Source organism: Fukomys damarensis, unplaced genomic scaffold (assembly GCF_012274545.1).
Source record: "Fukomys damarensis isolate Sample0158 unplaced genomic scaffold, DMR_v1.0_HiC HiC_scaffold_13, whole genome shotgun sequence".
Lineage (NCBI taxonomy): Eukaryota > Metazoa > Chordata > Mammalia > Rodentia > Bathyergidae > Fukomys > Fukomys damarensis.
In genome coordinates this window covers 24,506,719-24,524,741 of record NW_022900925.1, presented here as the reverse complement: position 1 = coordinate 24,524,741, position 18,023 = coordinate 24,506,719, and the positions used below count along the sequence as shown (strand labels likewise).

General features: G+C 36.8%; 1 protein-coding gene and 1 pseudogene across 3 annotated transcripts in view; one reads left to right on the top strand and one right to left on the bottom strand.

The window, feature by feature from the left end:
• Nucleotides 1-12,716: 12,716 nt before the first annotated feature.
• LOC104864080 lies at nucleotides 12,717-13,417 on the bottom strand (annotated as a pseudogene).
• Nucleotides 13,418-13,733: 316 nt separating this feature from the next.
• Usp32 (ubiquitin specific peptidase 32) overlaps nucleotides 13,734-18,023 on the top strand; it is a 128,568-nt gene continuing 124,278 nt past the window's right edge. For all 3 annotated transcript variants that reach the window (XM_010626764.3, XM_010626765.3, XM_010626763.3), the window contains exon 1: nucleotides 13,734-13,866. In XM_010626764.3, coding sequence (XP_010625066.1) covers nucleotides 13,804-13,866 — 63 coding nt within the window. In that variant the 5' untranslated portion in view covers nucleotides 13,734-13,803. The remainder of the gene's footprint in view (nucleotides 13,867-18,023) is intronic.

The window sequence follows — 18,023 nt, the reverse complement described above, 5'->3', positions numbered from 1 at the left end:
TTTTTTTTTTTGCATTAGGTAGGTAAATGTCTAAATTATACCTGTTTAGCACTTTTAAAATTAACATACTATATCTCCCTCCTGGGTTTCATTTAGTATATTATTAAGTGAACTTGATTCCAAATTGGATCTCAGGCTCCGGAAGAATGTGAGGGAGGAGGTATATTTTAGAAATAATAAAATCAGGTATAAGATAATGAAAATACATAAGGCTGTGAACAAGACAATTGATAGGATATTAATCACTTACCAGTCCAATTATTTAAATACAGGATGACCAAAAATTGTGTATTTTTTCATTAATGCTTATAAGATACTATAACAGGAAATATAAAAATGACCATTTTATCAAATTTATTCAATATAAGAATTGACTGGTTGAAATGACACCTGTCCAAGCAGCACTTGGGATAGTTAATTTATAAACACACTGCCTGAGGGATTCTTCAGGTAAACTGTTAAAGGATTGATTTGTTCATTTAAGAAAATCTTATATCTCCAAAGATTTATTGTACTGTACATTAATATTTAAGATTCTTTAATAGATATTGGAGACAGATGAAGGCAGGCCGTTTCTTTGAACAGCACAGGGGAGATGTACAATTAAATATAGTATAAGCTGTATTTTTTGGGCGGGATTGTTTTTTGATTTTTTGAGACAGGGTCTCGCTATGTAGTCAAGACTGACCTGGAACTCACTGTGTAGCCCAGGCTTGTCTCAAATTTACAGCAATCCTCCTGCCTCAGCCTCCCAAGTGCAGGATTATAGGTGTGTGCCACCACACCCAGCTAAGCTGTATTATTTTAAAATTAAAGCATAAAAAATGTTTAAAAACTTGGGCTTGGAATTTTACTCAGTGGTGCCAAGCCTGACTCAAAGGACAAGGTCCTAAATTCAATCCCTGGTACAAAAAAAAAAAAAAAAAAAAAAAAAAAAAAAGCATCAAAAGTCATTGTGCAAAAGGAACTTTAGGTAATAGGGCATGAGCCAAGTTTCAAAGGATTCTAGGTTGTTCAGAGTTCTTGGGCTCATAGGCAGACAGCGGTAGTGAATGTAATGTGGTTAAAGGTTAGTGAATAGTTTGGTATAGCTTGAGCCTCGTGTACATATTTGTACTTAGAAGGTTTGCTTTGAGGATTTTTATCTCTTTATTGTGTTTTAGAACATTTAAATCTTTTTTATCTAAGTCAGGAATTCTCGGTCTTGGTAAGTGACATCTATTTGGCCCTGTAGCCATAGAATAAGTGATATGCTTTGTTAACTTCTGATAATTCCCACAAGGTAATATTGCAAGACTTGGAAGAGGCGTTCTCATATCAGTATTCTGGTGTCATTTAGTTTCTCTACATTAGATCTGCCATGTGCTCCTGTAGTAAAAAAATATTTTAAAATTAATTTTTAGATGTAAAAACTCTTATTTGGTTTTTTGTTTTTTCAGTCTTCTTTTTTTTCCACTTTTCCCATTTTTCAGTGGTCTTTAGTATTCTTAATGTACAAAGAAACTACCTCTTTATTCTGGCCTTTCTTTATAGGAATTTTGCTCCTATTAATTTTAATTATCTATATCTTTCTAGTATTCTCAGTTATGAAATTCCAGCCTGTAACTTCTGATTTTTTGTTTGCTTCCTATATGTTTTTAATGTATTTCAAGTAGCATTCTTTTTTGTAAACATTTTTACTTTATTGTTCATTGTGCTAGGTGCTGGAGATAGAGTTGTGAACAAAAAACATATTCCCTGCTTTCATGGAATTTGTAGCCTTGGAAGTAATCAAATATCAAATCACAACTGTGAAAACTCAGTAAGGGCTATATGATAGCAGTACCTAACCTAATATTATAGTTTAAGGAGGATTCCTCTAACAAACTTAGCATCTGAGCTGAGCTCTGAGAAGTAAGTAGTTTTTGAGGGAATCTAGGGGTAGCGTATGGATTGAGTGTTGCACACTGTGTGGAGAGCAGGGACAAAGCCACTATGACAGGAGAAACTGAAGGAACCAAAAGCCACACTATATTTTTGTCTACTGTGCCTTTTTTTTCTTTTTATATTTCCTTCCCATCTTTAGTCCCCTTTCCCTCCATCTCTTGGTCCTCTTCCTACTTGCAAAATATTGGGGTTTTTGAGTAGAAGAAATTGGTTATATATTTCTATTTCTGTTTTTAAAAATCTGTCGTTGCTGGGCATGATGGCACATGACTATAATCCCAGCACTCAGGAAGCACTAAAGCAGAAGGATTGCCATGAGTTTGAGGCCAGCATGGGCTACATAGCAAGATCCTGTCTCAAAAAAAAAAAAAAAAAAAAAAAAAAAAAAAAAAAAAAAAAAAAAAAAAAACACAACAAAACAAAACAAAAATCTGTATTGTTGAGCTATCTTTTTATCTAAGGAAGTACAGTTTCATACAGTCCTGATTTGCATATGTTGAACCATGCCTGCAATCCCTGGGATGAATCCACTTTGGTCATGGTGTATAACTTTCTTGATGACTTGCTACATTCTGTTTGCTAGAATTTTACTGAGGATTATTGCATCTATTTTCATTAGGGAGATTGGCCTGTAGTTCTCCTTTTTTGGTTTTTGGTTTTCTGGTTTTGGAATCAGGGTAATGCATGCTTCCAGGAATGGATTTAGGAGTATTGCTTCCCTTTCAATTTCATTATAGAGTTTGAGTAGTGGCATTAGATCTTCTCTGAATTTCTTGTAGAATTTAGCAGTAATCCATAAGAACCAGGATTTTTCTTTGTTGGTAGTTTTTTAAATTACATACTCAATTTCATTGGCTGATACTGGTTTATTTAGAATTTCTATATCTTCTTGATTCCGTTTTGGTAATTCATATGTATCTAGGAATCTGTCAATTTCTTCTGTATTTCCATCTTATTAGAATACAGGTTCTTGAAGTAGTTATTGATGATCTTCTGGATCACTGCAGGATCTGTTGTGATTTCACCCTTTTCATTCCTAGTTGTATGGATTTGAGTCTTCTTTCCTTTTTTTTTTTTTTTTTTTTTTTTTTTTTTATAAGGTTGGCTAATGGCTTGTCAATTTTGTTTAATCTTTCAAAGTACCAACTCTTTGATTCATTGATTCTTTTTCTTTTTTTTGGTGGGGGTACTGGGATTTGAATTCGGGTCCTTAAACTTGCTAGGCATTTGGTGGAACCACTGAGCTAAATCCCTGGCCCACAGTGGAGTTTTTAATCTCCTGTATATATGTTTAAATCTTTTGCATGGATTTTATTTCTTTCCTATGCTTGGCATTCATGATTTCCATCATGTTCCTGAACTCTGTTTTTTTAAATCTATTTTTCATTCTGATTACCATCTCTATAATTATCTGGGAAATTATATCTGCTTTGATTTTTTTCTAGAACTTCATTCATTTGCATTTTTATTTCTGCTGTTACCACTTCAGAGTCCAGGTGGGTGGCTTTCACATGGTTCCACTTCACTGCCCCTGGGGTTTGCCTTTGGTGAATTGAAAGTCTTTGGGGGTTGCATCTCTTTTAAGTGTCTTCTCATTTTTTGTTTTTAAAAATTTTATTCCTGAGTTGATGCTTATAAATTTCTTATGGTGAGTAACTTTATTGCCAGTATTCAGAACCCTTAGGAAATGACTACTTCTCAGAAGTGTCTTCCAGGTGAAGCTAGCCTTGGGTTTTGAGTCTGTTGCAGGGTCCTGCCTTTTCAATTTATTGTGGGTGAGAAGTTTCTGCCTATTTTAGCCCAGCTGCCAGTTCTTTGGTACTGGCATATAGTTTTTTGATTTTTTTTAAAGACCCTTAGGTAATCACAATCTTGGTGTTGTACCAGGAAGAACAACTGATTAGCACAATTATGTCACCTTGGCTAAAGTAGTACAGTCAACAATAACAATAATAGCATCATATACAGCCTAGGAAGTGACAAATTGTAATACTTTAACATGGCGTTTTTATCCTGAGGGGAGAAAATTTAAAAGGGGTTAGGGTGTAAAAAACAAATAGGAGAAGAGGAAGACATCAGAAGCAAGGATGGAGGACAAACTTAAGAAATTGGCGAAGAAGACAGGTGGGAAAGAGAAAGGAAAAAATAAAAACTAAAACAGAACATCAAAAAACTAGAAACTGTGTTCAGACAAATCAAGAAAAACTAAACAAAATAAGAATTAGAAAGGAGGGGAAAAAAGAAAGGCAAAAGAAAAAAGATTGAAAAACCCCCAAACATCCAATTCAAGGTGTGTCTCTGCTGTCACTGTTAGGCAGTGTGGGTAAACAGTCTGGAGCGAAATTGATTAATCCCAGCAAGCTTGCTGCAGCTTCATGGTGAATTTGTGTGGATAACCCCAGCGAGCCTGCTCCTTTAGTTCCTCTAAAGTTCAGGCGGTTTTCTGGCTATGAGGCTGGAACCTAATTCCTTGAGCCTACACAACAGTCTGTGTCTCCTGCTGGCTTGAACTTGGCACCCACACTGAGACACTGGGAGCCACTAGATGGAGTCCACCACAGCTGTTCTGAGTTCCAAGCTCAGTTGGCCCTCTTCAAGATGGCTACCTTACACAGTCGCCCTCTCCTGAGTGAGGTCTGAACCAGGATAACTCACCAGCTGCTGTAGTTTGTCCATGGCTCCAGTTTGTCCACGGCTCCATTCCACTGGTGTATTTTTCTGTGGAGGCCTCTAGGAATGTCAGTAGTCACTGTATGTCTGCAGGTTTGGCCCACATTCTCTCATGGAGAGTCTGGGCTGTGGGAGAGAGAGCTGCTTGGTACCTCCTTCCTCTTCATTAAAGTCTCTGTCTTCACTCTGCCTGTAGACAGTTCTTGCCTCACATCCTTCCTGGGTCCCTGGGAACTGCTTCCCGCGTCCTCCCCCCCCCTCCTCCTCATGCTGCTACATTCCAGTGTTATGACATCAAATCTTGAAGAGTCTCTGTCTCTGTTGGTTACCACTCTGCCGTCTTCCCATACAATAAGTTAATGTTATATCACAAAAATTCATATAAATTGTGCATATTTTGAGAGGAAAATAATTTATATATTCAATTCCTAATTTAAACTGGAAATTTAATTTTAGTCTTGATCTATAGCTTTATAATTATTGCTTTATATAGTTCTTTAGAAGTAGATAAGAGAGCTGAGGATTACAAACAAATTTACATTTTCTTTTTACTTATCTGTGTACTGTAGGTGCCTTTCCAGTGATCTTCATTTCTTTGTATAGATTGGGGTCATTAGTATTGTTACTATTTTGGTTTGTTGAGAGAGAGTGTTGCTTATATTAGTTCAGGCTGGCCTTCAACCTACCTTGTGGCCCAGGCCATCTTCAAACTTGTGGCAGCCCTCCTGCTTTGGCCTCCCAAGTGCTGGAATTACAGGTGTGCCAAGATTTACAGTGTGCACCACCATGCCAGGTCAAGTTACTATTATTCTTTAATCTCATAAGTTCCTTTAGTATTTTTTGCAGGCTAGTGGTAGATTATCTTTTAGTTTATGTTTAGCTTGGACTGTTTTAATTTCTCATTTGTGTTTGAAGGATTTTTGCTGTATATACGGTTCTTGGTTGAAGTTCAATTTATTTATTTAAAAAAATTTTTTAGAGTCAGGGTCTTGCTAATGTTACTCAGGGTATCCTCAAAAACCTTCAATTCTAGTGATCTCTTACCTCGTGTGCCTTATTGTGCCTGGGTAAAATAATAATTTAAATAAGATAGAAGGGTTTGTTTTCTTACACATAGGAGATACAGGAATTTGTATGGGTTCCATGCTCATCTAGATATTTTCTATCTTTTTGACTGTACAATCTTTAGGGTATGCCTTATAACTCTGAGTTCATTCATATTGTAAAATGGCTGCTGGAGAGAGCGAGAAGGAGAGTGAGCGCGCCATTGTTTCTGAGTCTTGAGTAGGAAGGATAGACGAGGGCTAAAGGACACCTGCCAACTCCCACCTTTTAAGGTACCTTTTTGGAGATCTTCAAGCAATTTTAATTAATTTTCTTTTTTCTTTTTTAGCAAAGCATTATTGGTACATTTTATTTTTTTTATTATTTATTTTATTGAACACTCGGTACCTTGCATTTGTGAGGCAGGCAGCGGAACCACTGAACTAAATCCCCGGCCCTATTGGTACATTTTTAGATATACTCAGTTTTCTTTCTTTCTTTTCTTTTTTTTTCCTCATTGCATGTTTGTAGTACATAAGATCACATTCCTTGTAGTCAGCTAACTTGACAGCCATTTCTAGTTGCAAGAGAAGCCAAAAAAGTATGTTTTTTTTGCCTAGGAATGTTACCATCTTGAATATAGTCAGGGTTGCCTTATGTTTGCTAGATACCTTTGTATTCTTTGTTACATCTGTTTCTTGAACCTTGTAGTCCACTTTTAATTGCAGTTCCCTGATTATCCGGTGCTTCTTCATTCTTTTACATGTGTTTTCTGTACACAGAGTACCTTCTGCCTTATGTTAAGTGAACCCTTTTTCTTCAGGAATCACTGCCTTGGGTGGAATTAATTGCTTCCTGCTTGGGGACTCCACTAGCAGGTACAACTTTAAAATTTTCTACCTGATATTGCAGTTGAGTGTCCATCTTCCCTACTAAATTTAAAACAAAGTTAAATAAAATTGTCTCGATGACTCTGCATTGTAGATGGATTTTTCTTTCACATAATGCCGTCCTCCCACCTTTTTATAAAATCTTGACAAGACAGTTATAACTCTACCTCTGTTTTATCTTTAATTTTCTTTTGTAGATAGTATGTCTGCTCCTGTCGTAATTTTTTCATCCTTTGCCTTGAAATTCTTTCTCCTTCTCCTTCCCCATCCTTCCTCATTTTCTCTCACATTTCTTCCCTCCTCTTTTCTCCCGTTCCCTCCTTCCCTTCTTCTTTAACCTTCTTTGGATAAATCTTAAAATTTTTGTGAAAAAATATGTATAATCCCCTCTCTTCTCCCTCTTTCTCTGAGGCTAGGTTAGTCCCAGTTTCTGAAGGGCACCCTTAAGTGTACAGATGGAGTTTTGATCTCTGCTAACGAGATAGTTTCCATGGCTTTGTTTAATGTCTTCTGCTCCCAATGGATTTTTTTTGTTTTGTTCTGTTTTGAGTCGGGATCTGTCTATGTAGTTCAAGCTGTCCTCGAACTCACTGTGTAGCTCAGGCTGGTCTCGAACTTGCCGTGATCCTCCTGCCTCAGTCTCCTGAGTGCTGGGATCATAGGCAAGCTCCACCATGCCTGGCCTTCTAATTGATTTTATGCCTCTTCTAGAATGTAAGGTTAGGGCCCGGGATTTAGCTCAGCAGTTCGGTGGCCTGCCTTGCAAGCGCAAGGACCCGAGTTCAATCCCCAGTACCAAAAAAAAAAAAAAATGTTAAGGTTAGAAATTTAAATCCTTAGTTTAGGTCTAGCTTTGCCTAGACATAGTCCTCTGTAGTGTATTAATACTTAAGTATGATTTGCTTATTTTAAAACTAACTTCTTTAGTTCCACTCATGTTTTGACATTGTCTTTAGTACTCATGAATCTAAACTGTCTTGCAAGGATTTGTAAAAGGGAAGTAGATGTAGAATTCTAAAGATGCCTATGGAAAAAAGAAAACCCAATATAAATGCAATACTTAGTATTCATGTATATGGCAGATTATATTTTCAAAAGTTGGCCATGACACTCTTTACCATCCCACATGCTTCTTACAGTGACATCTAGCATTTCTCCTATTGATAAATCTAATATATGGTCCCTCCCCTTGAATCTGGGTGGGGTTTTAATAGCAGAAGTGATACTCTTGTTCTTCTAACTTTTTAAAACTTGGGGATGCCAGTGAAATATATATTGATTTTGTTAAATATTGAATATATGAACATTGAACAATTAATAGAACTCTGAAATCAGATTTAGTATTTCAATAATTCCTAGATTTGAATAAAGTCATACCTTACACACTTTCATCAGAATAATCTAAGAAAAATAAAAACTCATTAGCATATTTTCACCTCCTTAGATATTCCTTTCACTTCATTTCACATATTTTTCTCTCTTACAGTCCTCACATTTTACATTCTCTCCTCTTAAACTGTAGTCAAAGCATCTTATAGTTTTTGTGCTATTAATTACTCCTTTTCTGCTCCTGGACATGTTTCTGTCCGGGCCTTGATTCTTGATTTTCTAGCATGAGAACTGCCATTGCTGATGAAACTTTGCTGGATTCCTTCCCTATAATCTCTTCTGTGTTTCCTTATCATTCATTTATACCCATTGAGCTTTTTTGACGTTGATTCCAGTGATACTGGAAATTGAACTCAGGGCCTTCAAACTGAAAGCTACATTCCCAACCCCTTTTCTTAAATTTTTTGTGACATGGTTTCACTAAGTTGCTGAAGTATCCAGGGTGGGCAAATTGATCTTCCTGCCTCAAGCTTCCAGAGTGCTGGGATTATAGGCCCTGCTACCATGTCCATTACACTATTTTTTGCTTTCTACTTGTTATTGTTATTATCCTAATATGCATACTGTTCTTACTCCAGAGATTCTGATGTATTGGACTGGACATTAGTGCACTTCAAATTCTCATCAGGTGATTCCAGTTAGGTTAGGAACTAGTGATTTAGAGGCAGTCATTTTACAATGCATACATACGTGAAAATATCAAATTGTATGCATTAAATATATACAGTACCTTTATGTAAATTATACCTCAATAATGCTGAAGAAAGAACTATTGGAATTCAAATACTGTATAACACAATTCCTGACTTGAGTTAAACACTCAGATTTGTTGATAGACCTTGAGTTTTTAAAAGCAAAGCCCATGCTTTATCTTTGAATTTCCTACAGTGTACCCAACATGCTACTGACAATTAGTGTATTATAAGCCGCCCGCCAAGTACTAGGAACTGAACCCATGGGTGCTCTGCCATTGAGCTATATCCCCAGCCCTTTTTGGTTTTTATTTTGAGACAGAATCTTAAGTTTCCCTGGCTGGCCTGGAATTTTTGTTCTTTTCATCCTCAGCCTTCTGAGTAGCTGGGATTATAGGAATGTGCCATCATGCCAACTGTTGCATTCAGTTTTTGTGTTATTTCTTGTATGAACTACTCATAATACGATTGGACTACCTTTGTAACAAATTGCTGGACAAAATTGTGCAGTGCCTTTTCTCTTTCTTGCTTGTATTTTAAAAGTAAGCAAAAATGCCTTGTAAGGAAGCCATGGATTTAGTTTTTGGGCTGGGAGATTATAGCTCAATAGTAGAGCATTTGCCTGGTATACACAAGACCCTTAGGTTTGATCTGCAGCAAAACAGCCTTCCAAAAAAAGAAACTTCATTTTTAAATCTTCTTTTACAAGGTTATTTTCATAGAACATGTATATGTTGAAACCTAGGTGACTTTAGTCCAATTGTGACTTATTAGGAGCATTTGTAGATAAGTATAGTAAATATAACAAAGACCATATCTATGCTTTGAGTAAATATTAGATGTAGATCAAGCTGTAGCCAGTGAATGCAGTAGAATTACAATTGAACCTTTGATCTGTGTGAGAGAGAGAGATTGAGCACAAGGTCTGGTTCATGCTGAGCATGTGCTTTACCACTGAGCTACACCCTCAGTCAGAACCTTTGATCTTTTAAGACCAAGTGATCCCTGGCTTTCTTTTATATACTGTTGAGGGCAAAATTTATTTTATGAAAGGAGAGTTTATGTGTAATTTTATGGAATGCGAATCTCTTAATGTGTTGGTGGATATTCATTGTGATGTCTTTGAGTAAGATAACACATATACTCAGATCTAATGGAGTGACTTGGGAGATATATAAAATTATATGTAATTTTTCTTTTACAACAAATAGCCCTACTTTGCTTGTCCATGTATATACAGCTTGTAAGCATCAGTATCTGGATTTGGATTACGTACATATGTTTTATCTGTGCTCTTAAACATTTGTTTAGAACTTGCGACCTGCAGCTGGTGTACTATATTGAGAATATGTGTTAAACAATTTTTAAAAACAGTTAGTTGCTAGTACTTTTTAAATAGAGGGACTATACACATTTTTTCTTGGTTTCTTCATTCTTTGCAGCAAGTGCTTGCAACTTACTAGCAGCTAATCATATAGAAGGAATCTCCCTTTCTCTCTCCCTCTTTCCTTCTCTCTTTCTCCTTTCCCTCTCTCCCCATCTGTCTTTTTAAAAGGAGAATACAGAAGAACCACCTCAGGGAGAGGAGGAAGAGGGTATGGAGTCCCAGTAGTGACCTTCCCTTCATCCCCTTTGCTCCACAAGAGGACGACTGGAGCCTAAGCTGGGTGCTATTGGGCTTTGTGCAGTGGCATCTGTGGACAGGACACACAGCAGGAAGAACAAACTGCAGAAAGGCATATGTCATTCCACCGGGTTCTGATACTGGCTTAGCAGCCAACAGCCTCTCATTTATGACCTGCACTACCCATCTATAATGAAGCAGGATACCAACATTTCTTCCTAATACTGTAGAATCCCTAGTACCTGACAACCCCTCTAACCAGTACTTTGTTGTTGAAATATTGTGAACTGTTTTAACTCTCTGGAAATTTTTTTTCTAAGAAAAAATGATTAAAGTACTTCCTAGTTATAAAAAAAAAAAAAGGATGACGGGCATCTTGAAGAAATAAATCTTCTAACAAAGTTATTTCATCACTGTAATTCATGAGATGAGCTTTGTTTTTCATTTTCACATTCTGTAGTTAATAGATTTTGGAAGTGTTAATATTGTTGTCAATTTTGGGGATGGGGCGATACTGGGGATTGAACTCAGGACCTCATGCTTGAGAGGCAGGTGCGCGCCACTGAGCTAAATCCCTGCCTTGTAAGTCCAGTTTTTAATTTATTTAGCCACTAATGTTCATACTTTTTTCCTGGTAGGAATTCAAGTATTCTTATTGTCTTATCATTGCCCTACATGCTGTTGATCTAGGAACCCTCCCTCTATATGACAAACATTTATTCAGTGATTAGCTGTGTGCCAGGTGCTCTTAGTCTTTATCTCACTGGTCCTTTCTCCCATAAGTCTGTTGATCAGTGCTTTCCTTCTGGCTTTTGGAAACCTGGTTCTTTTTTTTTTTTAAATTTATTTGATTATTTCTTTTCAATTATCTTTACCCCTCCTATTTTTCTTTTCTTTACATGCTGAAACATTGATTTCTTCCAGTTTTATCCTTTTTACTCATGGTTTTACTTACCTGTATGCTAATGATTTCCATAAAACACTCTCCTAAGCTTTGTACTCCAAAAGTTTAAAAATCCAGTGCATCTCCCCAAAGTCTCCTATATTCCATAGGTCCATAACAGAATTTATTGTCTTTTCTTTCTTCATTTTTTTCCCAACCTCTGTTTACATGGTGTTTGCTTCTCTGTGGTAAAGGGAAACATTTCTGTGCCTCCACTGTGATTGTTGTACTAAACACATAATTTTGAAGAGTTTTCATTTTTTTACCTTGTATAGACAGGTTGTTCTACAGTCCTCCTGCCTCAGCCTCCCAAGTGCTGGGATTACGGGTGTGCACCGCCATGTACAGCTTTGTTTTGGTTTTTTATAGTGGATTTCTAAAAATTTTCGGTTGTCAGTATCATTTATAAATTATTTTCCTTTGTGAGTGAGGATTGGTGGCACATGTACTTGGAAGGCTGTGGCAAGAGGATCACTGAGTTTGAGTCCAGCCTGGGCTACATAGTGAGTTCAAGCCCAGCCTGAACTACATAGTGAGACCCTGTCTCAAAAAACAAAATGAAAATTTTTTCTTATAGAGATGATTAAAAAAATCATAAAGGAAGCCAGGCGTGGTGGTGCACACCTGTAATCCCAGCACTTGGGAGGCTGAGGCAGGAGAATCACCATGAGTTCGAGACCAGCATGGGCTATATAGTGAGTTCAACTACATAGTGAGACCCTGTCTCAAAAAAAAAGATCATAAAGGAAATGAATATATTGCTGCTAAAAAAAGTAATTCCAGAATCCAATACAATGTAGTTTACCTGCTAATTTGAAACATTTGTTTCTTCTTTCTTGTCCCTGTCTGAAGTTTATAATACATATTTTAAATTTAGTTTTATCTTTTTGTTCTTTTGGTACTACTAAGCATTGACGTAGGGCCCTTCACTGAAGTTCATCCTCAGCCCACTTTTTCCCCTCACATTTCAAAACTAATATTTAATTATGTGTGTGACTCTGGGAGAAAATTACACCATAACTTCTCTCTCAGTAGAGTTTTCATTTTTAGCATTTGCTTCATAAAGTACTGCTTGAGGAGCTATGTAGATGTGTGCCTTCCCAAGGCAATAAACCAATTCACACCCTTGACCAAGAGCTTGTGAATGTTTATTTCAACAAACTGAGCTTCAAATCTGATGAGGGAAAATGTCTCATTAGAGTTTCAATTTTGTAAATCTTAGTATACAAGGGGAAGTAGCTAAAATTAGGGCTAGTTTTTCAACCCTTCTTGACTCTGTGCCAGTACCGGCAATCGAACTCAGGACCTTGCACTTGCCAGGCAGGCATGATGACACTGAGCTACATCCCTGGCCCCCCTTCTTGATTCTCTTAAGCACTGAATATATTAAAATTTTTCTAAAATAAATGGTTGCATCAGTTGCATTTATAGTATTCTCTTAAAAGCATTTTATAACTCAGTTTCATAGGCCATAATGAAATAAAAGGACTATAGCCTTACAGGAAACAAGTAGGGCACAAAGGAGAGCTAAGATGAGTCTAGGTTCTTGGTAGGTGCATTGCTGGAGGAGGGGGTCCTTGCATCCCTAAGAGAGGGCCTGCATCCCTGGAAGAGCATGCATGCCCATAGGAGTCCCTCCTTCAGTAAGGATCCCCACTGGGGGAGCCACATTCCAGGAAGAAGGCCCATCACGCCTGAAAGGAGTGCCTCTTTGCCCTTGGGTAGAGGAGGATCCCCGTAGGTAATTACTGGGTCAGGGCCCCTGCAATACTGGTTATGGCCGTAGCTACAATAATACCTCTTCCTTGTGGGGTTATTACCTATTCAGATGGCCTATCTACCTCACAGATTAGTCCAGCAAGTCTGCAGGAGCTTGTGGAATGGGAACACCAGCTGGCATTCATCTACTAGCAGCCCTACTGATGCCTGGGCCCCCATTTGCTCCAGCAAGTGGCACTTGGGCAATGCCACTATCTTTGGGAGGAGGTCCTTTTACTGTCAGGACCAGGTTCTCCCCTCACAGCAGCACCAGACCAAGCACTTGTTTTTCTTCCTTTTTGCTTGTTTAGAGTTCTTTGGGTTGATCTTCTTGAACTCATCCCATCCCGGTCACAGAGGATCAAATTCATATGCTTATCAAAAGCCTTGATGGTACCATTTAAGATTGGCCATCTTGCAGGGTGTACCTCATCCTGTAGTCAGTGTGCTGCATCATCTTGCTGCTTTTGCCCACCATCATGGTGGCAGTTCCAATGGTTTGGATTTGTGTGCCAGTATCACTTCCTCAGAGGCTTAGAGGGAGTCAGCAGTCTGTTTTCCACCACTGCTACTGGCCGGCCCTTTATTTGAGATAGAGTCTAGCTAAATTGCTAAACTGTTGATTTATTGAGACCTTGTCTCAAAAAAAAAAGCCTGGGTAGGATGTGACTCAGTACAAAGGCCCTGGGTTCAATTCCCAGTGTTCTAAATCAAAACAAAAAACATCATACTTAGGAACTAGATTTTAACAGACTTATTTTCTTTTCTGGTATCTTGTTCATCTTTTGTTTCTGAATTGCAGTTACAGATGTAGAGCTGAAACGACTTAAAGATGCCTTCAAGAGGACCTGTGGACTCTCATATTATATGGGCCAGCACTGCTTCATCAGGGAAGTGCTTGGGGATGGAGTGCCTCCAAAAGTTGCTGAGGTAACCTTTATATTCTGGGTTGTCCTTTCAGTTAGCTGTTTACTAGCCTAAATTCTTTTTTTTTTAATTTTTGGTACCAGGGATTGAACTTGGATCCTTGCGCTTGCAAGGCAGGCCACTGAACCACTGAGCTAAATCCCCAGTCCTAGCCTAAATTCTTATGTCAGACTTATTTTTTGTTTTAAGATTATTTTAATACTTTTTTTTTTTTTTTTTTTTTTTTTTTTTTGAGACAGGGTCTCACTATGCAGTTGAGACTCACCTGGAACTCACTATGTAGCCCAGGCTGGTCTCGAACTCAACAGCGATCCTCCTGCCTAAGCCTTCCAAGTGCTGGGATTACAGGCGTGCGCCACCATGCCCAGCACTATTTTTATTCTTATTGAAGTTTTTTTTTTTCCATTTCATTTCTTTTTTAAGGTCTTCGGGCGTCTCCTATTCTTTAGAGATATAATCTTCCCCACTTTTTCCCCCTACTACCACTTATTTTTCTTGCTAAATCAGTAAACAGGTCTTGTTGTACATGTCAGGGTAAGTGGCTTAAGAGGCCAAATGAGAGTACTGCCAAGCTATAGTTGTGCTTCATTTGTGTTTCTGGCCTTAATATCCACTGATTATAATCATGGGACCATTTGTATGATTGGTTCCTTATTCTTACAGACTTCATCTCTGACATAAAATTTTTTTTTTCTTTTTTTTTTTTCCATACTGGGGATCAAACTCAGGACCCTGTGCTTGCCAGGCAGGCACAGTGCTGCTGCCCTCTGACATAAAATTTTTCTGTTGTAGGATTTATAAATTTTGTGTTAAAACCTTTCCATAAAGTAAAAGTTAGCTGAGCCTCTAAAATATTGTAAATGAAACACTGACTTATTAGAATTTAAGTTTTACTAAAAATTTTAGGTAGAAAATGTGTTGAGCTGATATGTATTCCTTTTCTATTAGTAAATTTACTGCTTTGTAGGTATGTACATAGATATGCATTGTGTTTTGTTTTGGTTTTGGTTTTTTGAGACAAGGTCTCGCTGTGTAGTTCAGGCAGGTCTTGGAACTCATTGTGTAGCCCAGGCTGGCATAGAACTCATGATCCCCCTGCCTCAGCCTCCCAAATGCTGGGATTACAAGTGTGCACCACTATGCCCAACTATGCATTATGTTCTAAATGTGAAATAAAAATAAAATTTATAAAACAATAAAATTACAAGAATGTTAAGGTTGGTGTATTATATAGAACCTTAATTCTCTTATTATAATAAGATTCTATTTCTAAACTGTTATGTTGTATCTTGTAGTTTATATAAAATGGAAATTACATGTTTCGTGTGTATATTTGTGCTGTGATAGGAAATACAATTGCATCTTACATTGTAAAAAATTTCTTACTCTGTCATTATTTTAGATTTATGACAGGATTAGTTTTTTTCCTAAATCTATTCATTTAGCTTTGTTTCAGTATAAAGTCATTTTCCTATTTTAATGTGGCTTAAGTGCTACGATACTATAAAAACTTTGAGTTTAGAATTTTTCGTTTCAGGATGTAGCTAACAATTTAATGAGTTGCCAGTTAGAGGAAGGGACTTAAACCTAGTACTAATTAATACAAGATGCTCCCAGATTAAAATATATACTGTCTTCAGCTTTATCTCTGGTGAGCTTCTTTCTTAATGTTAGAGCTGTCTGGTCCATTGTCTTTACAATGCTGGCAAAAGTTTATAGTACATAATCCTGAAACATATATAAAGGACTGCTTGCCAGACATTGTGGCGCACGCCTGTAATCCTGGCACTTGGGAGGCTGAGACAGGAGGATCACCATTGAGTTGGAGGCCATCCTGGGTTACATAGTGAGTTTGGAGCCAGTCTGAACAGCATAGCAAGACCTTGTCTCAAAAAACAAACAAAATCTAAAGGACTACTTATGCACATATTCAGAGTCTGCCAAAAAAAATGTATACACACTCCAGCAGTTTGTTGTTAGTAAATGTCTGGGAGCTATTGGCTATCACTTTGAGTACCTTTTGAGTACACTTTGAGTACCTATCACTTGAGTACCTTTTGTAATTGTAGAGGCTGAAGGTAAAATATTAATCTCCTGATGCTACTATTAAAATATATGTTTTTCTTTTCATGATATATACATTTTTGGGGCCAACTCTGTGTATCTGAAAGTAGATATCTATTCAGGTATTTGTCCATTTTTAAATTGGGTGGTTTTTTTCTTTCTTTTCTTTTTTTTTTTTTTTTTTTTTTTTTTCTTTTTTGAGACAGAGTCTCACTATGTAACCTAGACTGGCCTTGAACTCAGAGTTATTCTCCTGCCTCAGCCTTCAGAATGTAAGGATTAACTCTGCTTGGCTACTACACTATAACTTTCTTTCTTTCTTTTTTCATTGTGTTTAATGGTACTTTTAAGTTATACAGTACAGTTACATTCATCATTGGGATCTTATACCTTTACATGACAGATCTTGATTCTTGTTTTTTCCCCATACCCCTGCCCTACCTTCACTCCCTCCAGCCTTCCCTATTTACAAAGATTTTGTTTCCATTTTTTTCCTTTTCTCCTATTTTTTCTTTTCCCTTATTTCCTTTCCCCTACCCTTCCCACTTCCCCTATACCTTTAGCTCTCTTCTTCCTATTTCACATTATTAGTTATACAATTTGGATCTTATTTACATTTTTAGTTTTTCACTGCAGAGAAACGATTCAATATTTACACGTGTGTCCTATTTATTTCTCTTAAAGAGTATGGTCTCAATATGTATCCATTGTCCTATGAATGACTCTAGTTTCTCATTCTTTATGGCTGAGTAGTATTCCATTTTATAGAAAAACCACATCATCTTTTTCCGGTCTCCAACTGATGGGCAATTGAGCTATTTCCAAATTTTAGCTGTTACAAACTGTGCTGCTATAAACATGAGTGTACATATATTGCTGTGGTATGATTCTTTTAATTCTTTTGGAAATGAATTCTTTTTCTTTTTATTGAGTTTATTGGTACAGTCTAGGTATTCAGTACAGGTACATTCATCATTGGGATTCTGTACCTTTACATAATAGGTCTTGATTCTCATTTTTTCCCCTTGTCCCTGCCCCCTTTCACCCCTCCTCCCCTCCCCATTTACAAACACTTTATTTCCATTTTTTCAGTTTCTCATATTTTTTTCCTCTCCCTTATTACCTTTCCCCCACCCTTCCCACTTTCCCTACACCTTTAGCCCTTTACTTCCTATTTCACATTATTAATTATCTCATTAGGATCCTGTGTACTATTATAGTTTTTCACACCAAAGAAACTATTCGGTATTTCAGTTAAAGAAATCTCTGTATGAACATTAAAAATAGGGAATCCTAAAATAAAACTAAAAAGGAAAGTAAAAGAGAAAAGGCAATGATGTAACATCAAAATAATCCTTAATTCTGGAGATGAAAATGGTCCCTGAACATATTTAAATTGCTTCTCGCTCTTATAGTCTTATCTTATTCTTTTTTTCATTATTTAGAGAATACTTTATTAGTTTCTGTAATCAAACCCACGTAGATATGACCTTACATATTTAGTACGATGTGTTACCCCTGTACACATGGAAAAAAAAAAAAAAAATAAAAATAAAAATAAATTAACATTTCTAGACCAATATGGTTGTCCATTTCTGTACAATGCCAAGTCAACACAGTAAATTGGGATGACTTTTTCCAAAGTTGGCAGCACCGTTAAAGTTTCCCAAAATTCAATTTATATAATATGTGTGTGTGTGTGTATATATATATCTATAGAATAATAGTAGTATGTTATGCATCAATAGCAGCAACAGCTTTTCCAGGTTCTGCAGTTATTTGAACAAAATTATAGATATTCAGCACATTCCATTAAAAAACAAAAACAAAAACAAAAACAAAACAAAACAAAGAAAAGAATAATATCCAGAAAACAGCAAAGTTCTGTTGCTGTTGTGGTACCTGGCACCATTCCATTTTTTTTATTAGCATCTTAATCATCATCTGGAAAGAGAACATTCTAGAGTAATATCATTAAATGTAGCTCTGATAAAGCACGGTCCCTACTATGTATCATAAAGCTGGTACAAGATATTTTACATTCATAGAGGTATGATACAGTACTGTCCTACATCAATAATACTAGAATCAGTTTT